The 23,894-nt window shown below is 47.5% G+C and overlaps 2 protein-coding genes across 2 annotated transcripts; both read right to left on the bottom strand.

The window, feature by feature from the left end:
* Positions 1-11,186: 11,186 nt before the first annotated feature.
* Positions 11,187-16,606, bottom strand: LOC120873303 (protein FAM187B-like). The gene is made up of 2 exons (XM_040254113.1): positions 15,897-16,606; positions 11,187-11,594 (listed from the first exon to the last, which is right to left on the bottom strand). The coding sequence occupies exons 1-2, from the start codon at positions 16,604-16,606 to the stop codon at positions 11,207-11,209; spliced, it is 1,098 nt and encodes a 365-aa protein (XP_040110047.1). The 3' UTR covers positions 11,187-11,206.
* Positions 16,607-22,557: 5,951 nt separating this feature from the next.
* On the bottom strand, positions 22,558-23,274 carry LOC120872564 (protein FAM187B-like). Its single transcript, XM_040253062.1, has one exon. The coding sequence runs from the start codon at positions 23,272-23,274 to the stop codon at positions 22,558-22,560; it is 717 nt and encodes a 238-aa protein (XP_040108996.1).
* Between the last annotated feature and the right edge of the window lie 620 nt (positions 23,275-23,894).

Genomic DNA, 23,894 nt, shown 5'->3' with positions numbered 1-23,894 from the left:
TTGGGGGATGTTACTACGCTTACCCAGTTCTCAGTTGGCAGGCAAATGGAAAGGGTATATAAATAGTCACCTCTCGGTTTCTCATCAATGCATTAAATGTGACTTGGCATCCTGCTCAGCCTCCCTCCTGGGGCAGTTGGTGGGCAAGGGCTGTTTTGCAGAGGTCTAGCGGGTGTCCAACCCCCAGCTGCCCTGTGACACACCAGGTGTTATCCCTCCCACCCCATGCCCGCCTTAGCACCAGCTCACACGGCCTCTCCGGGCCACTGCCTGTTTGTCTGGACTCAGCCGTCCAGCCCCAGCCTGCATTAGGTCAGTCTGTTCACAAACGGGCTCTGGGAAGGCTGTGCCAGGCGGCGGGTGGAGGGGAGGGGAGGGAGGGGTGGATGCGGCTGGTGAGAGCTGGGCTGTCCCGGGGCCTCCCTCCATTTCACTGCATCGACTTCTCAAAGGCTGAGCTCTCCCCTGGCTCTGGCGTGGGACCCTAAAGTCAGCAGATACAGATTCTGAACCCATCTCTGGGTTAAAGTCTCATTTTGCCCCACATGTGACCTAACACTCATTGCCTATCTTTTCATTGCCTCAATTTCCCCATCTGTAAAATGGAGATAATAACAGTGCCTACTCCATATGGTTGCTGGAAGGATTAAATGGATATTATCATTACCATATTCTGATGTTCCAGACAGTGTCAGAGTGCCTGTGTGCTAAATCACTTCAGTCATGTCCAACTCGATGCGACGCTATGGACTGTAGCACGTCAGGCTTCTCTGTCCAAGGCACTCTCCAGACAAGACTACTGGAGTGGGTTGCTATGCCCTCCTCCAGGGAATCTTCCCAACCAGGGATCGAACCCATGTCTCTTATGTCTACCTGCATTGGCAGGCAGGTTCTTTACCGCTAGCGCCGCCTGGGCAGCCCTAGTGTCAGAGTATCTGCTGTGAATAGGGTTGGTTGTTTCCCACCAGACTAACTCAATTGGTAAAGAATCTGCCTGCAACGCAAGAGACTTGGGTTCAATTCCTGGGTCGGGAAGTTCCCCTGGAGAAGGAAATGGCAACCCACTGCAGGGTTCTTGCCTGGAGAATCCCATGGAAGAGGAGCCTGGCGGGTTATAATCCATGGGGTCCTAAGAGTCAGACACGACTGAGTGACTAACACTTTCCCTTTTTTTTTTTTTTCCACCAGACTAGGTAAGTCATTAAGAGCAAAACCTCTGGCACCAACCTGGCTGGGTTCAACTCCCAGCCCCAGCATTTATTACCTGTGTATTTATTACCTGTTACCTTTACCATTATTATTTATTTCAGGCAGTGCTGGTCTTTGTTGCTGCTTGGCTTTCCTCTATTTGCAGCAAATGGGGCCTGCTCTAGTTGCAGTGTGTGAGCTTCTCACTGCAGCGGCTTCTTTCATTGCAGAGCTCAAGCCCGAGGACACACAGGCTCAGTAGTTGTGGCTCCAGGGTTCTAGAGCACAGGCTCAACAGTTGTGGCGCACAAGTTTAGTTGCTCTACCACATGCGGAATCTTCCCAGATCAGGGATCGAACCCATGTCTCCTGCATTGGTGGGTGGATTCTTTACCGCTGAGCCACCACAGAAGCTCCCCTATGTACCCTTAGATATGGATCTTAACCGCTCTGTGCCTCAGTTCCCTCATCTGTAAAATGGGGATGATGATTATGCCTTTAGAGTATGGTGAGGAGTGATAAATTAAACTTGCCAAGTTCTTAGAACGCTGTCTGGCACACAGTGAGTGTTCCATTGTTGCTGTTGTTACTGGAGGTCTGCTGTCTTTCCATCGAGGTGGCTGAGCTGCTGTGATATGATCCTGGAGCAGCCCTCATCTCTTCTAAGGAAGCATTGCTTGAAGATTAAGGCAACACAATAAAAGGGTAGAGTAGAGAGATGAAGGAAGATGATACTGGAGAACATTTTTGGAGCACCTGGATCTAACTGTGCCTGAAGCAGGACCTGCCCCTGGACTTCTTGATTCCAGTTCAGCTCAGTTCAGTTGCTCAGTCGTGTCCGACTCTTTGTGACTCCATGAACCACAGCACGCCAGGCCTCCCTGTCCATCATCAACCCCTGGAGTTTACCCAAACTCATGTCCATTAAGTCAGTGATGCCATCTAACCATCTCATCCTCTGTCGTCCCCTTCTCCTCCTGTCTTCAATCTTTCCCAGCATCGGGGGCTTTTCAAATGAGTCAGCTCTTCATATCAGGTGGCCAAAATATTGGAGTTTCAGCTTCAGTCCTTCCAAATGAACACCCAGGACTGATTTCCCTTAGGATGGACTCGTTGGATCTCCTTGCAGTCCAACAGACTCTCAAGAGTCTTCTCCAACACCACAGTTCAAAGGCATCAATTCTTCTGTACTCAGCTTTCTTCACAGTCCAACTCTCACATCCATACATGACCACTGGAAAAACCATAGCCTTGACTAGATGGACCTTTGTTGGCAAAGTAATGTCTCTGCTTTTTAATATGCTGTCTAGGTTGGTCATAACTTTCCTTCCAAAGAGTAGGCATTTTTTAATTTCATGGCTGCAATCACCATCTGCAGTGATTTTGGAGCCCCCCAAAATAAAGTCAGCCACTGTTTCTGCTGTTTCCCCATCTATTTACCATGAAGTGATGGGACCGGATGCCATCATCTTAGTTTTCTGAACTAAGCTTTAAACCAACTTTTTCACTCTCCTCTTTCATTTTCATGAAGAGGCTCTTTAGTTCTTCTTCACTTTCTGCCATGAGGGTGATGTCATCTGCATATCTGAGGTTATTGATATTTTTACCAGGAATCTTGATTCCAGCTTGTGCTTGCTCCAGCCCAGCATTTCTCATGATGTACTCTGCATAGATAAGCAGGGTGACAATATACAACCTTGACATATTCCTTTTCCTATTTGGAAACAATCTGTTGTTCCATGTCCAGTTCTAACTGTTGCTTCCTGACCTGCATATAGGTTTCTCAAGAGGCAGGTCAGGTGGTCTGGTATTCCCATCTCTTGCAGAATTTTCCACAGTTTATTGTGATCCACACAGTCAAAGGCTTTGGCATAGTCAATAAAGCAGAAATAGATGTTTTTCTGGAACTCTCTTGCTTTTTCCATGATCTAGCGGATGTTGGCAATTTGATCTCTGGTTCCTCTGCCTTTTCTAAAACCAGCTTGAACATCAGGGATTTCACGGTTCATGTATTGCTGAAGCCTGGCTTGGAGAATTTTGAGCATTACTTTACTAGCATGTGAGATGAGTGCAATTGTGCGGTAGTTTGACCATTCTTTGGCATTGCCTTTCTTTGGGATTGGAATGAAAACTGACCTTTTCCAGTCCTGTGGCCACTGCTGAGTTTTCCAAATTTGCTGGCATATTGAGTGCAGCACTTTCACAGCATCATCTTTCAGGATTTGAAACAGCTCAAGTGGAATTCCTCCTCAAGTGGAATCACCTCCACTAGCTTTGTTCGTAGTGACTTCCTAAGGCCCACTTGACTTCACATAGAACCAATAAATTCCTTCTTAGCTTAAACAACTTTGCTTGGATTTCTGTTAGAGCTAAATCTGTTCTAAGACAGAAAGTTGTTGGAGGGCTCAAATAACAGATGGGGAAGATATTAGATGAAGTACGGAAGCTGAAGAGAGGACAGAAGTGGTACATCTTGAGAAGAGAAGGCTCTGTGGAAGCAGTGTGCATTCCAGATTAGAATCCCAGCTGTGTTACTTACTGCCCTTGGTAGAGTGATTACACAATGATTGTAATCCTTCACTGCTTTATGTACACATTCTGTATGTGACTTTGTTAGTCTTCTCATCAGGAAATGTAGTCTATTCCCCCACCCCTTGAATCTGGGCTCACCTTGTAACTTGTTTTGGCCAACAGAACACAGTGAGAGTAATGCTGAACGTTCTGAGAGTTCTAAGGTTAGGCTTCCAGCTCCCGTTTGCTCTCTGGACTCTTGCCATGGCCTTGTGAACAATTCGGGCTCACCTATGAGTGGATAAGAGATTGGAGGTTCCCCAGCCAAGTATCTTTGTCCCCCAGAAGCAGAGCCATCTAGCCTCCAAAGCTGACCACAGATGCATGAATGAGTCCAGCTAAGACCTGAAGAAGCACCCATGTGAGCCCAGCCTATACTGGCAACCTACAGACTGGAGAGAGAAAGAAGCAATTGTTGTATTAAGCTACTGAGTTTTGGGTGGTTTCTCTTCTTAAAAAAAATTTTTTTTTTCATTTATTTATTTTTGACTGCATTGGATCCTAGTTGCAGCGTGTGGGATTTTCACTGTAGTGTTTGGGCTTATTCGCCCCCATCATGTGGGATAGCAGTTCCCCTACTAGGGATCAAACCTGTGTTCCCTGCATTGGAAGGAGGATTCTTAACCACTGGACCACCAGAGAAGCCTCTTGGGTGGTATTATGTGGCAGTAGATAACTGATAACTTGTCCAGGGGTCTTCCGCAAACCTGATCTTCAGGTTGCATGGCAAACCAAGGCCACCCTGTCCCAGTCCTGATCACGTGCTAGTTCTGAGCCTGGACATCAAGAGGCCTTGCAGCTTCTAGTCACTTTCTTGGACCCCTGCCTCCACCTTGTGGACAAGCCTGGGTTGGTCTTCTAGAGAATGAGAGATCACATGGAGGAGAGCCCAGCTTCAATCAGCTGCTCCAGCTGATGGCACCTGGTCCAGCCTACAGCCAGCTGACTCTTAAACATGTGAGAGAGCTCAGCCAAAATCAGTAGACCCAACCCTAGCCCACTGCTGATCAGAAAGTCATGAACAATCCATCCCAGCAGAGAGCAGAACTACACAATTGGTTTGCAGACTTGTAAGCAATAATGAATGCCTACTATTTTAAATCCCTCACTTGGGAGTATTTTGTTTTGCAGCTGTAACTGATCCACTAACTTTCCATGGGCAAGTGAGTTCACCTCTCTGGCCCTCGGTTTCCTCCCATGAAAAATAGAAACCACCGCATGCCTATCGAGATGGCCAAAGTCGAGAACACGGAATCATCATTATGCAAACAATGGACTTGGGATGATTATGGTGAGTCCGTGTAGGTTCATCAGTTGTAACAGATGAACCACACTGGTGGGAGACACTGAAAATGGGGGAGGCCATGCATGTGTCGGGCAGGGGTACCTATGGGACATCTCTGTACTTTCTGCTACTTTGCTGTGAACCTAAAACTGCTCTAAACCTTGTCTTTAAAAAATTGCAATAGGAAAAGGAAAAGGTAGAAAGAGGATAGCTAAAAGTGGAATGTGGGGCATGTTGAGTCTTACACTGCACTTGGAGGTGTGGGAAGAAGTGGTATTTTTCCTGCTAGGTGATGAAAGTTTCTCATTGTCCAGTGGGCTACTTGGAGAGTGGAGTGGCTGCTACTCTGTGCTCCACCCTATGGGTTGCCCCTCCCCTACGTGTAAGGAGCTCCTGCCAGTATTATCTTCTTCAATGGACACCAGATCATGTCCCTACAACTACTCAACAGCCTCCCATGGCTCCCATCTCACTACAGTGAGTGAAAGTTGCTCAGTCATGTCCGACTCTTTGTGACCCTATGGACATCTCACTACAAATAAAGTCTAAATCCTGGCCCACAAGCCCTACAGGATCAGGCCCCTGGCTACCTCCTTGGTGTCCGTGCTGCTCTCATCAGCTCCATCTACCACGGACATCCACCTAGAGCCCTTATGAACGCTTTCTCTGCTTGGAACTGCTTATGGTAGTAGGCTAAATAGTGCTGCCCCAAAGAGGGTCACTACTAACCCGCAGAACCTAGGAATATGTTGCTGACGCACTGGAAGGGACTTTTCAGGTATGACCAAGTTAAGAATCTTGAGATGGGGAGATAATTTTGGATTATTGGGTGGGCCCAATGTAATCATGGAGTTCTTCTAAGAAGGAAACAGGAGGACTTCCCTGGAGGTCCAGTGGTTAAGAATCCACCTTCCAATGCAGGGGACATGGTTTTGATCCCTGCTCTGGGAAGACTCCACATGCCTCGGGGCAACTCAGTCTGCACCCTGCAGCCATTGAACCTGCGCACCCTAGAGCCTGTGCTTTGCAACAAAAGAAGCCACTGAAATGAGAAGCCTGTGTACTGCAACTAGAGAGTAGACTGTGCTCACCGCAACTAGAGAAAGCCTGCTAGCGGCAATAAAGACCAGCCAAAAATAAAATAAATTAAAAAAAAAAAAAAGAGGGAAGCAGGAGAGTCAGAGAGAGAGAGAGAGAGTCAGTCAGAGAGTCAGTGAAAATATAATGCGGTGGGTCTTCCCTGGTGGTCCAGTGGCTAAGACTCTGCCCTTCCAATGCAGGGAGCCCAGGTTCAATCTCTGCTCAGGAAACTAGATCCTATATGCTTCAGCTAAGACCTGGTGGTGCAGTCAAATAAATAAATAAAAATAAATATTAAAAAATACAATGTTGCTGGCTTTGAAGTTGGAGGCATAGGCAAGATGGAGGATGCAAGAAAATGAATTCTCCCTCTCAAGACTCCAGAAGAACTCAGTTACTAACACCTTGATTTTAGCCAAATAAGACTCATTTTGGACTTCTGACCCAGAACTACAGGATTAAAAATGTGTACTGCTTTAAGCCATTCAGTTCAGTTCAGTCGCTCAGCCGTGTCTGATTCTTTGCGATGCCATGAACCACAGCATGCCAGGCCTCCCTGTTCATCACCAACTTCCAGAGTTCACCAAACCCATGTCCACTGAGTCGGTGATGCCATCTAACCATCTCATCCTCTGTTGTCCCCTTCTCCTCCTGCCTTCAATCTTTCCCAGCATCAGGGTCTTTTCAAATGAGTCAGCTCTTCGCATCAGGTGGCCAAAATGTTGGCGTTTCAGCTTCAATATCAGTCCTTCCAAATGAACACCTAGGACTGATCTCCTTTAGGATGGGCTGGTTGGATCTCCTTGTAGTCCAAGGGACTCTCAAGAGTCTTCTCCAACACTATAGTTCAAAAGCATCAATTCTTTGGCATTCAGCTTTCTTTATAGTTCAACTCTCACATCCATACATGACTACTGGAAAAACCATAGCCCTGGCTAGACAGACCTTTATTGACAAAGTAATGTCTCTGCTTTTTAATATGCTGTCTAAGTTGGTCAAAACTTTCCTTCCAAGAAGCAAGCATCTTTTAATTTCATGGCTGCAGTCACCATCTGCAGTGATTTAAGGCATTAAGCTTGTGGTAATTTGTCATGGCATCTATAGGAAACTAATATGCCCTTCCTCCAAATCCCTACTTGCTCAGTTTTTTTGTTATTCAGGCTCAATCTGAAATGTCATCTCTTCAGAGAAACTGTCCCTGGCTACTTTAGCTTAGTAAATACTTTTTGAATGAATCATTGAAAATGATTCACTTGACCCTAATCAAGGTTGAAGCAAGAGCTCTCAAATTAACCACCATGGGCTGAATTCAGCCTGCACATGTGTCTTATTTGACTGACACTGTGTTTGAAAACTTGTTTGAGACAACATTCATCAGTTGGACAGTTTCACTCAAACATCTCAATTTCCAGAATCACAAGGGACTTTCAGAAGAACCAAGCCCATCACTCCGTGTTAGAACTCCCTCATCACAGCAGTCTCCCACGGCCTTTCCCCTGACTTGGCTCAGGGAGTCACTGACTTGGCAATGTTGGTGTCTCTGTTAAGGATTCCCTAAAAGCAAATATGAAAATACTGGGTTGGCCAAAAACTTTGTTCGAGGTTTGTTTTTTTGTTGTGGTTGTTTTTCCATACATTCTTAAAGAAAAACCCGAACAAACTTTTTGCCTAATCCAATAGAGTGCATCAACAAGGAGACAGAAGATACTATAAAGAACAACCAGATGGAAATGTTAGGGCTGAAAAATACAAAAACCAAAGTAAAAGGCTCACTGGATGGACTGAACAGCAGAATGGAGATGACAGAGGAAGAAAGTGAATTTGAAGACAGATCAGTAGACATTCTCCAACCTAAACAGTAGAGAATCCTGGAGGAAAAATAACCAACTCTCAGGAACCTGTGAGACAACAATAGGTCTAAATTCATGTCTTTGGAGTCCCAGGAGAGAAAAGGGAGTGGGGAGCTGAAAAACTGTTTGAAGAATATTTTCCTGGGAAGCAGAATGGAGGGACAAATGAGGTGGGGTACAGGGTAAGCTGATAAAAGGTGACCTTTGAACTGTGGTGCTGGAAAAGACTCCTGAGAGTTCCTTGGACAACAAGGAGTTCAAACCAGTCAATCTTAAGGGAAATCAACCCTGAATACTCATTGGAAGGACTGATGCAGAAGCTTAAACTCCAGATTTTGATTGTCTGATGCAAACAGCCGACTCACTAGAAAAGTCCTTGATGCTGGGAAAGATTGAGGGCAGAAGGAGAAGAGCACATCAGACCATGAGATGGCTGGATGGCATCTCCCATGCAGTGGACATGAACTTGGGCAAACTTTGGGAGATGATGAGGGACAAGGAGGCCTGGCGTACTGCAGGCTCTGGGGTTACAAAGAGTCAGACATGACTCGGTAACTGAACAGCAATGAAGGAGCTGGCTGCAGCTGTGCCCCCTGGGGTCACTGGGGACCCTCTGAGAGAAGGTGTGGAATGTGCCTCTGAGTTGTAAACCATCTAGGACTGGGGAGTCTGGATGTCTATCCTCTCATTCCCACCCTTTGTGAGTAAGGATTGCTCCTGGGAGCACTGACAGCCAGGCTGCCAGCCTGCCCCATGCCTGGCCCAGCAGGCCTCTGAGCAAAGTTAGGAAGCCACTGCTGCGTTCAGGAGCCATCCATGAGCCAGCTGATGCTAGGACTTCATGGTGGGCTGGGGGATACGGCTGGGTGTGCTGCGCTAAGTTGCTTCAATCATGCCCAGCGTTTTTGTGACCCTATAGACTGTAGCTACAGAGAAGGCAATGCACCCCACTCCGGTACTCTTGCCTGGAAAATCGCATGGGTGGAGGAGCCTGGTAGGCTGCAGTCCATGGGGTCGCTAGGAGTCAGACACGACTGAGCAACTTCCCTTTCACTTTCCACTTTCATGCATTGGAGAAGGAAATGGCAACCCACTCCAGTGTTCTTGCCTGGAGAATCCCAGGGACGGAGGAGCCTGGTGGGCTGCCATCTATGGGGTCGTACAGAGTTGGACACGACTGACGTGACTTAGCAGTAGCAGTAGCAGACTGTAGCTTGCCAGGCTCCTCTGTCCACGGAATTCTCCAAGCAAGAATACTGGAGTGGGTTGCATGGCTGGGTGTTATCAGTTGCCTATCACTGCTTAAAAAATTGCAATACATTTCGTAACTTAAACAGCACCATTCATGATCCCCTCGTTTCTGTGGGTCAGGAGTCCAGACACAACTTGGCTGAGTCCTCTACCCAGTCAAGGTGTTGGTCAGGATGTGTTCTCATCTGGTGGCTCAACTGGAGAAGAATCTACTTCCAAACTCATTCAAATTTTTGGCAGAAATCATTCCCTTGCAGCCGTGTGCTAGAGAGTGGCTTTCAGAGGGCTTCACCGTCAAAGGGTGACACTTGCAGCTCCCAGAGGCTGCCCACAGCTCCCTGCCAGGTGGGCTTCCTCAACACAGCTGCTTGCTTCATCGAGCCAGAAAAGCCTCTCCTGCTCTACATGGCTGAGACAGTCTTCCGTGATATAACCTAATCAAAGGAGCAACACCCAGCACCTTCATAATATTCTATTGGTTGGAAGCAAGTCACAATGAAGGGTGGGTAGTCACACAAAGGCATGGACACTAGAAGTTGGGACTCCCTGGGGTCACCTTAAGGTCTACCCACCACAGTAGGGCACTAACAGCCTTGTGTGGGTTGTATGAACTTCAGTTCAGTGCTATGTGGATAGGCCTGGGCATCGGACCCATGCTTGGCTTTGGCTGTTTCACTTTCAGCTGCTGTGCAGTGAGCTGCTGTAGATACAGGGCACTGCAGGTTTCCTAGGAGCAGGTCTGGGGGGGCATCCAGAAGCCTCCTTTCTCTCTCCCATTGCCAGACCCTTCCCAAGCTCACTGTGTGACCTCAGGCAGCTTGCTTGAGATCTCTGTGGTTTAGTGTTCTCAGCTACAGAAAAGAGGTTCACAGTGTGGCTCATAGTTGGCTGTGAGGACCATAACGTTTGCGAAGGATGTGAGTTCTGACCGTGCCAGGCGATCCCCCAGAATAACAACAAAAATAATTATTCTGTTATTCTCTGCCTCTGCTTCCCAGTGGGCCCCCCTAACTTTCCACAAACACTCCCCCTTTCTGGAGGTATCTTTTCCTCCCTGGGTACCATGTGAAGCCTTAGGTATTTCACCCCAGTGACTGGGGTGTGAGGGGTGAGCACTGCCCTTTTCTCAGGGACAGAAGTTCTGGCAGTTTCAGATCTGCCCTGTTATTGTTTCACAATGGAATATCAGGGCCACGAATTTTACAAGGCATTAATATTTATTTCTGACTCTTGCACTCTGTTAAATAGTGTATAACATTTCTGGGAACAGCCAGCCGGGCCTGGTGATTGCCACAGGTCAGCTGGGCCAGGCCTAGTGCCTTGTCCCAGCACAGAGGCCTGTCTCTCCTTTCTTGGGATGTCTGAGGGAGCTCTCACCATTGCAAGAATCAGGAAGGGGTTGCTCATCTGCTAACTGGGCCACCACTAACCTCTAACCTGGGGAGCTATGGTTGAGGTCTGGAGGCCCCAGGTGCCACTGAGATGGTGGGGGAGGCAGGGTGCAAGGAACAGGCAGGGAAAGGCAGCAATCCAGTGCAGATCCGGGGGTTCTGGGGTGACCCACTCCCATCCCCCATCCCTGCCCTCGTCCTTGGGAGAGTGTGATGAGTGAGGCGGCTACAGTTTACACACCGAGAGACTCACTCCCCACGTGGCCTCATTCCAGCCCTTCCTTCCTTCCTGTGAGGCGCACAAGGCTTTAGCCAGGCCACCTGGGTTTGAACTGGTGTCCTCCGACCCCCACCCCACGGTGACCAGACAGGAAGTCTAGCTCAGTTCCCTCACCTGTGGCATGGGGATTGTGAATGAGTTAACAGAGCAGGACTTGGACCAGGGAGAGGTCAGTCGCCCTGAGCTGCGGCCCCGTGTCTGTTTTGGTCCACACACACGCAGAGTGAGGTGTGGGTGAGCCCAGGGCAGCAGGAAGTGTGGGGCAACGAAGGCACAGGAGACCAGGTCTTCTGGACCCAAAGGGCTGACTTTATTTCACCAGAAACATCTTGTTTCTCTCCCGCCTCCGGGAAAAGTGGAATTGTTTGAGCAGGCACCCCAGCACAGTCAAGACCATGCCCACAAGCATCATCACGTTCAGCCCCTTAAGGACAGAGTTGGCGTTTTCTTTTCGGGTCTCCTCTGCCTCTGGTTGTTGTTTGGACTTTTCTGGGCTCAGAAACTTCAGTGGATCCACACTGACCCTGGAGTTGAATTGAGCCATGAGCTCTCGCTGCACAAAGCACCTGTAAATGGCCGACTGGAAGACCTGCAGCCAACTGCCGCCATTGGAGGAGTCCATGATGGTGCTGATGCTCTTGCCGGAGAGCTGGTCCTTCCATGTCAGGGAGAGGTTGTTGGCTTCCCAGAATACGGGCCTGCGAAGGAGGACAAGCTCAGTTGCAAAACCCCAGAGAGGGGGAGGGCAGACCAATGTCTAAAAGGAGGGAGAGATGGCAGCACCCTTCTCCCCAGGAACAGCAAACAGAGCATCCCCCTCCAAGGAGAGCTATGCAGCAAAGAACAAAGGGAAGGTGGGGGCAGGATGGCTGGGAGCTCTCAGAGCCTAGCCCCTTGCTTCTCCGGGACCACTTAACCAAATGCCTCTACCTGTTTCTTCATCTGGAACCTGAGAGTGTCATGATTGCAGTGACTTCAGAGGGTTATTTGGAAGAATTAGCAAGACACTCCCTAATTGTGTGTGCACCTCTTTCCCTGCCTGACCCTATTTCCTCTGCTCTCCCTCACTCACTCTGCCCCAGCCACACCTCCTAGAGGTTCCTCTGACGGCTGGGCACAGTCCTGCCTCAGGATCTTTGCACTCAGCTTGGAATGCTCTCCCTCAATGCACACAGCTCTCTCACCTCCTCTCAGCCTTGGCTGAATGGCACCTTCTCAGGAATGCTTTCTCTGCTCTCCTTATTTAAAACTTTCACCTCCCTTTATTGCCAACTAAAATGCTGGGTTCTCAACATTGTAAAAGCGATTATACTCCAATAATAAAAAAAAGAAATAGTGTGTGTTTCATTCACATCATTGGTTTATTGCTGCATGAGAGCAGGTATCTTTTTTGGTTTTGCTCTTCATTGCCTCTCCGGTGCCTAGAGTTTAGATGCTTAGTTTATAAATGCTCAGTGAAAAATGTGATCAGTGAACACATAAATCAGGGATGTAACACACCCATCGTGGCTGGGAAACAAAAGGGACAAGCAACAGACAATAATGACAAGGTGAAAGATAATAAGAGCAATAGTAACACCTGTTAGAGTGTGGGACCCTGTCGTAAATGTCTTTACCGGCATTTGCTCCCTTAGGGATCACAATGACCCTGAGGCCAGCTCCCGCAAGACCTCTGTACTCCCCAAATTCATTCCTAACTGGAACCTCAGAATGTGACCTTATTTGAAAATAGAGCTGTTGCAGTTGTAATTAGTTCAGATGAGGTGAGATGGGAGTTGTGAAAGGGAAAGTCGCTCCGGTCATGTCCAACTCTGCAACTCCATGGGCTGTAGCCTTCCAGGCGCCTCTGTCCATGGACTTCTCCAGGCCCCGCTGGAGTGGGTAGCCATCCCCTTCTCCAGGAGATCTTCCCCACCCAGGTCTCCTGCACTGCGAGCAGATCTTCTGCCATGTAAGCCACCAGGATGGGAGGCAGGGGGGCCTTAAATCCACCAATATGACCTGTATCCATGTAAGAAAAGAGAAGAGGCAGAGACACGAGACACAGGGCGAGGGCGCCAGGTGGTGACAGACGCAGAGGCTGGAGGGATGCAGTCACAAGTCAAGGTAGGCCAAGAATTGTGGCCACCACCAGAAGCCAGGAGGAGGCGAGGAAGGAGCCTATCCAGCCTCTCAGAGGCCCTGCTGACACCTTGATCTGTCTGCAGAACTGGAAGAGAAGAATACCCTGTTGGTTGAAGCCACCTGGTTGGTGGTGTTTTGTTACAGTGGTTGTAGCAAATGAATTGAATACAACCCATATTCTACAGATGGGGAAACTAAGGCCCAGAGAGGCCACAGGCTAAAGTCACACAGCAGGAAAGTGGCAGAGGCCGAGACAGTAACCTCACATGAAATGCCCTTCCCCTCGGCTCCCTGGAGACGTAGCAGTTCTTGAAGCCTCAGGGACCTCTCTTTGCAAGTTCCCTGTGATGGGCACTCAGGTGCCCCTTACTTGGCAAATGACATGGAATAGGCGTGTGGATCTAAATGGAAGGAGCAGTCACGTGCACGTTCACATTTCTGAACTGTGGGCTTTTTTTTTTTTAAGGAAGCAGGTGTTACTTTTATACTTCAAGGAGGAGGAAGAAAGGAGAAAGGGAGACAAAAAGATATGAGAGAGAAAAACAGAAAGAAAAAGTTGGCATAAAACTCAGCATTGAAAACAACTAAGATCATGTCATCTGGTCCCATCCCTTCATGGCAAATAGAAGGGTAAAAAGTGGAAGCAGTGACGGATTTTATTTTCTTGAGCTCCAAATCACTGAGGGCGGTGACTGCAGCCATGAAATTAAAAGACACTTGCTCCTTGCAAGAAAAACTATGACAAACCTAGACAGAATATTAAAAAAGAGACATGACTTTGCCAACAAAGTCTGTATAGTCAAAGCTAGTGTTTTTTCAGTAGTCATGCATGGGATGTGAGAGTTGGACCACAAATAAGGCTGCTGCTGCTGCTGCTAAGTCGCTTCAGTCATGTCCGACCCTCTGCAACCCCATAGAGGGCAGCCCACCAGGTTCCCCCATCCCTGGAATTCCCCAGGCAAGAATACTGGAGTGGGTTGCCATTTCCTTCTCCAATGCATGAAAGTGAAAAGTGAAAGAAAAGTTGCTCAGTCGTGTCAGACTCAGCGACCCCATGGACTGCAGCCCACCAGGTTCCTCCACTTTCTCTGCTCTCCTTATTTAAAACTTTCACCTCCCTTTATCGCCAACTAAAATGCTGGGTTCTCAACATTGTAAAAGCGATTATGCTACTGCTGCTGCTGCTAAGTCACTTCAGTCGTGTCCGACTCTGTGTGACCCCATAGATTTTCCAGGCAAGAGTACTGGAGTGGGGTGCCATTGCCTTCTCCGCAAATAAGGCTGAGCACTGAAGAACTGATGCTTTCGAACTGTGGTGCTGGAGAAGACTCTTGAGAGTCCTTTAGACAGCAAGGAGATCAAACCAGTCAACCCTAAAGGAAATCAACTCTGAATAATTCTTCATTGGAAAGACTGATGCTGAAGCTGAAGCTCCCATACTTTGGCCACCTGATTCAAAGAGCCAACTCACTGGAAAAGACTCTGATGCTGGGAAAGATTGAAGGCAGGAGGAGAAGGGAGTGACAGAGGATGAGATGGTTGAATGGCATCACTGACTCAATGAACATGAGCTTGAGCAGGACAGATGGTGAAGGACAGGGACGCCTGGTGTGCTGCAGTCCATGGGGTCGCAAAGAGTCGGACATAACTTAGTGACTGAACGATGACAACAACAGAAGTCACAGCTGGGATGACCGAGGGAAAGAAAACCAGATGGAGGCAACGAAGCCAGATGCCACAGAGCTGGTAGCTGCAGAGCCCTCAGGAGCTTGCTCAGGCTCCCAACTTGCAAGGAAAGGGTTGCCACTGGCCAGTGGGGGAGAAGGGCAAAGGGGGTCCCCATGGCCAAGTATGTGTCATAAGGCCTGTGCTGCCACCTCTCACCATGGATTCCCCCAGGCATTCCTCTGAGCTGTAGTTTCCTCATCTATGAATGAGCCTTCTTGGAGCTCACAGCTCCTTGGCTGAGGGAAGAAGAACGGCAGAGGGTGTGGTTTAAGAAGAGTGTTTGCCTAGGGACCAGCCTATAGGGTAAGCGCTGCACTGTGAGTGGTTGCTACACTGAGCTCTTGTTGTTGGGGTAGTGGCAGTTAGCCATTCCCTTCTCCAGGGTATCTTCCCCACCCAGGGATCAAACCCAGGTCTCCTGCATTGCATGCTGATATTTTCCCATCTGAGCCACCAGGGAAGCAGGTGGGCAGGGAAAAACGTGAAGAGGGAAAGATTTCCCAGGGGCTCCAGGCAGGAACCCTTAAGAAGGAATGGCAACCCACTCCAGTATCCTTGCCTGGGAAATCCCATGAACAGAGGAGCCTGGTGGGCTACAGTCCATGGAGTTACAAAGAGTCGAACACGACTTAGTGACTCAACCACTACCACCAGGCAGGAAGACAGAACAAGAATGGGAGCTCCCAGGGACACAGGTCATGATAGGCATCCATCCTCTCATCCCAGGCTTGATGATCTTTCCACATGAGTTTGAGGACTCAAGAGTCTCACAGATTCCTGAGCTACCTGCCTCACAGTTCCATCACTTGCCTGAGCTTCTCCCATTCCACCCCTGACCACCCTGGTCCGTCTCCCCACCTGGACTAGGGGCTTCCTAAGGACCAGATGTGCAGCTACCTGATGACCACCACGTCCACGGCACCACCCAGTGCAGGGCTGGGCCTAGGGTCAGCCGAGTGCTCCCTGGGTACTAGCTGTGCTTGTTCTACCTGTGTGTGGCTCAGTGGACACCAGGAGGAATATCCAAAGAAGCCCAAGGAGAGAGACTGCGGCACTGATTAGCAACATAGAATCCCTCCCTCTCTGCACAGATTAACCACAAAGGCTCCCAGAGGGTCAAGGGCAGGGCTGGTACCCCATTCCATCACCTGTAGATAGATCCTAAGGGGCAGGTGAGCCACGCAGATCCCACATCGTTTCTAAGCTGGAAGTTGTCAAAAACGACATCTTTTGCATGTATGACTGTACACGGGATGTGGCAGGTTTCCACCTGCATCTCAGGCCTCAAGCGGCTGGACCACACCTTCTCATCTCCCAGATAGAGCCAGCAGGGCATTGGGTTTTCCAGGGACTCTTGGATGTAGCAGTACCCCAGGCGTTTGCGTTCACCTGGCTTCCCACACTGGTTACAGTCCTGCCAGGGCTCCCAGTGGGTGAAAACGAACTGCTTGTTACTCAGACTCAGGCTCTCATTCTGCAGGGGCTTTTGATCCAGATCTTTGTGTGTAATATGTAGGGTGACGACATCTTGGAAGTCAATTTCATACCGCATCACTTTCTTGCCATCCTTATCGTTGCAGTTATAAATGCCTGTGTGGGAGGGTAGTGGATTTTTAATGAGAAGGTTGCCATTGAGCATTGTTACCATGTTGAGATTAGTAGTGGAATTGCTGGCCCAGTTGGTCTTGAGTGGCGTGAAGAATTGCCACTGTGCCCCAGGGGCATTGCACTGCAGGATGATATCATTGTTTGAGAGCAGGGCCAGTTGACAATGTTTGTGATTTGGACAGCTGATAGGAAAGGGCGACTCCTGAACCGGGAGAGCAAAGCAGAGCAACAGCCACAGGGTGGTCAGCATGGTGGACTGCGACTGTGAAAGTGGGCCAGGCCCCACCCTGGACTTTGTGAGGTCATCTATGAACCTCAGGCCTCAGCCCTGATAGCAGGAAGAACTGTAGTCCACCCCCATGGGATGTGAGGTCACAATTCCCACATCTATCCTGTGACAAGTTAGTAACCCTATCTCATTTCTCTCCCAAGCCTTCCACTCTGCTGGGGTAGAAGGACACAACTTGTCTATTCAAGATTTTCTCTATCACCTCCCTATTTTGGTGTTAAAGTGACACATGTGAGCATTCAACACATTCTTTTCTGAACATGTACTTTGGTCGGGGACCTCCCTGGTGGCTCAGGCGGTAAAGAATCCGCCTGTAATGCAAGAGACCTGAGTTCAATCTCTGGGTTGGGAAGATCCCCTGGAGAAGGAAATGGCAACCCACTCCAGTATTCTAACCTGGAAAATCTCATGGACAGAGGAGCCTGGCAGGCTCCAGTCCATGGGGTTGCAAACAGTCGGACATGCCTGAGCAACTCAGCACACAGGCATGCTGCTATGTTCTGGGCACACTTGCGAGTGCTGAGAATGGAGAGGTGAGGTGACTAAGTCCTCTCTGGTTCCCTTCTGACCTCCTACCCTTCCCCACCCAACTGCTCCAGCCATGCTGGCCTTCTGACTGTCCCCTGAATATATCAGGCAAGCAAAGAGCTCCTGCCTTACGATCTTTGCCCATGCTGATCCTCCAACAGATATCTGCAAGACTCGACTCATTTTAAACAAATATATTTTTTTCTTGGTGCCCCCTTTCCCAGATTCTTTCCTAAACTCCTCAGCCAAAAATAAATAAATAAATATTGAAAATCAAAATCACCAATAGAGATACAAAAATGCCCAAAACATGGCACCAAATAGACCATGAAGAGGACCATACTTGCTAGCACAGTATGGGAGCTGAAACCAGAAGGCCGAGTGTCACCTTGTGTGGCCTTGGCTGGGAATGTGCATTGTTGGGTGACTCAATATTCTTGCCACTCTGTGCATGTCTGCAAGGAAATATGACTGTGGGTACCAACTTGGGGGGTTACAAATAAATTCTAGTCAGTAGGTGAATTCACAAGTGTGGAATCCTTGAATGATGATGATCAGTCCAGTTCAGTCGCTCAGTCATGCCCGACTCTTTGCAACCCCATGGACAACAGCACCCCAGGCTTCCCTGTCCATCACCAACTCCTGGAGCTTGCTCAAACTCATGTCCATCGAGTCAGTGATGCCCTCCAAATATCTTGTCCTCTGTTGTCCTCTTCTCCTGACTTCATTCTTTCCCAGCATCAGGGTCTTTTCTAATGAGTCAGCTCTCCACATCAGGTGGCCGAAGTATTGGAGCTTCAACTTCAGCATCAGTCCTTCCAATGAATATTCAGGATTGACTTCCTTGCACTCCAAAGGACTCTCGAGAGTCTTCTCAACACCACAGCTCAAAAGCATCAATTCTTTGGCACTCAGCTTTCCTTATGGTCCAACTTTCACATTCATACATGACTACTGGAAAAACCATATCTTTGACTAGAAGAATCTTTGTTGGCAAAGTAAGTCTCTGCTTTTTAATATGCTATCTAGGTTGGTCATAGCTTTTCTTCCAAGAAGCAAGCATCTTTTAATTCCATTGCTGCAGTCACCATCTGCAGTGAGTTTAGAGCCCATGAAAATAAAGCCTTTCACTGTTTCCATAGTTTCCCCATCTATTTGCCATGAAATGACTGAACTGGATGCCATGATCTTTGTTTTCTGAATGTTGAGTTTTAAGCCAGCTTTTTCACTCTCCTCTTTCACTTTCATCAAGAGGCTCTTTAGTTCCTCTTTGCTTTCTGCCATAGGGTGGTGTCATCTGCATATCTGAGGTTATTGATATTTCTCCTGGAAATCTTGATTCCAGCTTGTGCTTCATCCAGCCTAGCATTTCACATGATGCACTCTGCATATGTTAAATAAACAGGGTGACAATATACAGCCTTGATGTACTCCTTTCCAGTTTGGAACCAGTCCATTGTTCCATGTCCAGTTCTAACTGTTGCTTCTTGATCTGCATATAGGTTTCTCAGGAGGCAGGTAAGGTGGTCTGGTATCTCATTTCTTTAAGAATTTTCCACAGTTTGTTGTGATCCACACAGCAAAGGCTTTAGTGTAGTCAATGAAGCAGAAGTAGATGTTTTTCTGGAATTCTCTTGCTTTTTCTTTGAGCCAACAGATGTTGGCAGTTTGATCTCTGGTTCCTCTGCCTTTTCTAAATCCAGCTTGAACATCTGGAAGTTCTCAGTTCACATACTGTTTAAATCTGGTTTGGAGAATTTTGAGCATTACTTTGCTAGCGTGTAAGATGAGTGCAATTGTGTGGTAGTTTGAATATTCTTTGGCATTGCCCTTCTTTGGGATTGGAATGAAAACTGGCCTTTTCCAGTCCTGTGGCCACTGCCAAGTTTTCCATATTTGCTGGCATATTGTGTGCAGCACTTTCACAGCATCATCTTTTAGGATTTGAAACAGCTCAACTGGAATTCCATCACCTCCACTAGTTTTGTTCATAATGATGTTTCCTAAGGCCCACTTGACTTCGCATTCCAGGATGTCTGGCTCTAGATGAGTGATCACACCATCATGGTTATCTGGGTCATTAAGTGCTCTTTAGTATAGTTCTTCTGTGTATTCTTGCCACTTCTTCTTAATATCTTCTGCTTCTGTTAGGTCCATACCGTTTCTGTCCTTTATTGGACCCATCTTTGCATGAAATGTTCCCTTGGTATCTCTAATTTTCTTGAAGAGATCTCTAGCCTTTCCCATCCTACTGTTTTCCTCTATTTCTTTGCATTGTTCCCTTAGGAAGCCTTTCTTATCTCTCCTTGCTATTCTCTGGAAGTCTGCATCCAGATGGATATGTCTTTCCTTTTCTCCTTTGTCTTTTGCTTCTTTTCTTTTTTTTTCTTTTTTCTTTTTTTTTGCTTCTTTTCTTTTCTCATCTATTTGTAAGGCCTCCTCAGACAACCATTTTGCCTTTTTGAGTTTCTTTTTCTTGGGGATGGTTTTGATCACTGTCTCCTGCACAATGTGACAAACTTCCGTCCACAGTTCTTCAGGCACTCTGTCTATCAGATCTAATCCCTTGAATCTATTTGTTACTTCCACTGTGTAATCATAAGGGACTTGATTTAGGTCATATCTTAATGGCCTAGTGGTTTTTCCTACTTTCTTCAATTTAAGTCTGAATTTTGCAATAAGGAGTTCATGATCTGAGCCACAGTCAGTTCCCAGTCTTGGTTTTTCTGACTGTATATAGGTTCTCTATCTTTGATTGCAAAGAATATAATCAATCTGATTTCGGTACTGACCATCTGGTGATGTCCATGTGTAGAGTTGTCTCTTTTGTTCTTGGAAGAAGGTGTTTGCTATGACCAAAGCGTTCTCTTGGCAAAACTCTGTTAGCCTTTACCCTGCTTCATTTTGTACTCCAAGGCCAAACTTGCCTGTCATTCGAGGTATCTCTTGACTTCCTACTTTTGCATTCCAGTCCCTATGACGAAAAGGACATCTTTTTTGGGTGTTAGTTCTAGAAGGTCTGGTAGGTCTTTATAGAACCATTCAACTTCAGCTTCTTTGGCATTAGTGGTTGCGGCATAGACTTGGATTACTGTAATATTGAATGGTTTGCCTTGGAAACAGAGATCATTCTGTCGTTTTTGAGACTGCATCCAAGTACTGCATTTTGGACTCTTTTGTTGACTATGAGGGCTACTTCATTTCTTCTAAGAAATTCTTGCTCACAGTAGTAGATATAATGGTCATCTGAATTAAATTCACCCATTCCAGTCCATTTTAGTTCACTGATTGCTAAAATATCAGTGTTCACTCTTGCCATTTCCTGTTTGATCACTTCTAATTTACCTTGGTTCATGGACTTAACATTCCAGGTTCCTATGCTATATTGTTCTTATAGCATCAGATTTTACTTTTCACCACTAGACACATCCACAACTAGGCATTGTTTCTGCTTTGGCTCAGCCCCTTCATTCCTTCTGGAGCTATTTCTCTGCTCTTTTCCAGTAGTATATTGGGCACTTAACTGACCTGGAGAGTTCACCTTTTAGTGTCATATCTTTTTGCCTTTTCATAGTGTTCATGGGGTTCTCAAGGCAAGAATGCTGAAGTGGTTTGCGATTCCCTTCTCCAATGGACCACATTTTGTCAGAACTCTTCACCATGACCCGTCCGTCTTGGGTGGCCCTATGTGGCATGGCTCATAGTTTCATTGAGTTAGACAACCAAAACCTCATGCATAGCAGGACTGAGGGAAAGGAGCAGTAACCCCCACAAGAGACTGAGCCAGACTTGCTGTTGAGTGTTTGAGTGTCTCTTGCTGAGGCACGGGTCAGCAGTGACCTGCCGTGGGGACAGAGGCTCTGGCTGCAGCAGACCTGGGAGGCATGGTGTGTGGCATAAGTCCTTTTGGAGGAGGTTGCCATCAGTGCCCCTATAGAGTCACGGAGCAGATGACCCACAAACCGGAGGACATTTATATCAAAGAAGTTCTCACATTGTCGCAAAAGTTCTAGGCTCCACAACATATTTCCCAACCTGGGGATCTGGCAAAAGGACTCAGAATCCCCAGGGAAACAGGCTCTTAGAGCGCACAACAAAAACCTTGTGTGCACTAGGACCCAGGAGAAAGGAGCAGTGACCCCAAAAGAGACTGAGCCAGACTTGCCCGTGAATGTCCAGGAGTCTCTGGCAGAGGTGTGGGTTGACAGTGGCCTGCTGCAGGGTCAGGGGCACTGATTACAACAGTCCTCAGAGCTGTGGCATGCTGGCATAAGTCCTTTTGAAGAAGGCAGCTATTACTGTCATCACCCCTACCATAGTTTGGCCAGAGAAAGGAACACACCACCAGCAGAAAATTGGATTAAAGATTTACTGAGCATGGCCCTGCCCACCAGAGCAAGACCCAGTTTTACCCACAGCCAGTCCCTCCCATCCCATGGGGTCAAAAAGAGTCAGACAGGACTGAGTGACTTTCACTCAGGAAGCTTTCACAAGCCTCTTATCCTCATCCATCAGAGGGCAGATGGAATGAAAACCACAATCACAGAAAACTAACTGAACAATACTGTATATAAATACCAAATATATTTTTATATACAACAAGCAATTAGAAAATGAAATTTAAAAGATGCAACTTGTATGAACAAATCAAATACGAGGAACAGATATAATAAAATATATGTAAAACCTCTACATTAATAACTAAAGAATAAAAGAAAGCCTAAATAATGGAAGTGTTTACAATGTTCATGGATTGGAAGACTAAATATTGTAATGTATTGATTCTATCTTTAGATTCAATGATGTGCCAATTAAAAAAAAAGTAAGACTTCTTTTGGATGGAAACTACAAGCTGATTTCAATTTTTTTAAATAAAAAGTGAAGAATAACTAAGACAATCTTGAAGAACAAGGCTGAAAAATCTATACTATCGATATCATGGCTCATTATAAAGGTATAATAAGTTACTGTAACATTGGTGCGAGGATGGATAGATAAATTGTATCAGTCAGAGTCTAGTGCGGACATAGAAATCACAGTAAAGTCTATGTTGGCATGAGCATGGGCCAGAATGGCTTGGTTCTAGGTTTTGTATTTGGTCTACCCATGACTAACAGGTGCCTACGAGGGCAGGAATTAGGTCTCTGTTGGTCTCCAACATCACCCGCGTAGGATGTGGCTCAGAAGCCACAGTTGGGGATTCTTGCTGAATGAACATCTGCACAAGCCAGTAATGAGATTCCTTCCTGCACAGATTGACCTTGAAGGCTTATGGGCTGGAAGACAGACCCTGCTTTTCTATTGGAATGTAACCCCTGGCCCAGGTGAACACAGGAAACAAAGCCTGGGTGAGGCTCAAAGGCAGGGGTAATGCCTGGGTCCAGTCACCTGTAGATGGAGGCCAAGGGGCAGGTGAGCTGTATGTTGTTGGTTGACTGGCCCAACTTTGAAATGTCAGAGGTGAAGAATGGCTGGATGAGCTCCTTGCTCTCGTTGCAAGGTACAAGGCAGGCTTCCACCTGCATCTCAGGCCTCAAGCGGCTGGACCACAGCTTCTCATCTCCCAGGTAGAGCCAGCAGGGCATCGGGTTTTCCAGGGACTCTTGGATGTAGCAGTACCCCAGGCGTTTGCGTTCACCTGGCACCCCACAGCGGTTACAGTCCTGCCAGGGCTCCCAGTGGGTGAAGATGATCCCCTCTCTACCCAGACTCAGGCTCTGATTCTGCAGAGGGTTTTGGCCTAGTCCTTTGTGGGTAATATGTAGCATGGTGACATCTTGGAAGTCTATCTCATATTCTACCACAAGGGCTGTGTTATTGTCCTCACAGCGATAGAGGCCTGTCTGGGAGGGCTGAGGTTTGTTCAGTTGGAGGCTGCCCCCAGGCAGTTTCTTTATGTTAGGCAGTGAGGAGACCAAAAAGGGATCTTCCCCCTGAAAGGAAGAAAAGTACCAGTACGCCTGGAGATGGTCACACTGCAGGACAACATCATTGCCCGAGAGCAGGGCCTGCTGGCAGAGACTCTTATAGGCACAGGTGACTAACAGCTGGGCACAGGAAGCAGGGAGAAAAAGGCTAAGCAGCCACAAGATGGTCAGCATGGCTATCTACATACAGACAACAGAAGGAAGCTGGGAACCACGGGGGCATTGTGAAGTCACCCATAGAACACAGACATCATCCCTGGGTAGTGGAATGGACCCTGAGCCACTGCACTTCCAGGACTCCAATTCAGTTCACGTCATCAAGTAATACCTTAGAGTCAAAAACTCTAATGGCCACAAGAGCTGGGCAGGAAACATGAGTGAACCTATGTCAGAACAAGTGAACTAAAAAGTCAAATTATTTATCCTTCACCTACTCACTCAATAGACAATGATGGAATGGGTCAAAATGCATAACTGAGAAGTCACTGGTTTCCTATTTTGTAAATTGGGAGGGTTCCTTAATTAGCACCAAATCAGTTCTTTGAGGGGCTTCCCTGATGGCTCAGCAGTAAAGAATCTACCTGAAATGCAGGAGACGGGGGTTTGATCCCTGGGTGGGGAAGATCCCCTGAAGGAGAATATGGCAACCCACTCCAGTATTGTTGCCTGAAGAATCCCATGGACAGAGGAGCCTGGCAGGCTACAGTCCAAGGGGTTGCAAAGAGCTGGACACAACTGAGCAACTGAGCATGCACCCACACAGCTCCTTGAGGGAGGAGAACTTCCCAAATCTT

Source organism: Oryx dammah, unplaced genomic scaffold (assembly GCF_014754425.2).
Source record: "Oryx dammah isolate SB20612 unplaced genomic scaffold, SCBI_Odam_1.1 HiC_scaffold_13, whole genome shotgun sequence".
In the NCBI taxonomy this organism is placed as follows: Eukaryota; Metazoa; Chordata; class Mammalia; order Artiodactyla; family Bovidae; genus Oryx; species Oryx dammah.
Note: the sequence above shows the minus strand (reverse complement) of the source record. Positions and strands in the feature narration are given on the sequence as shown.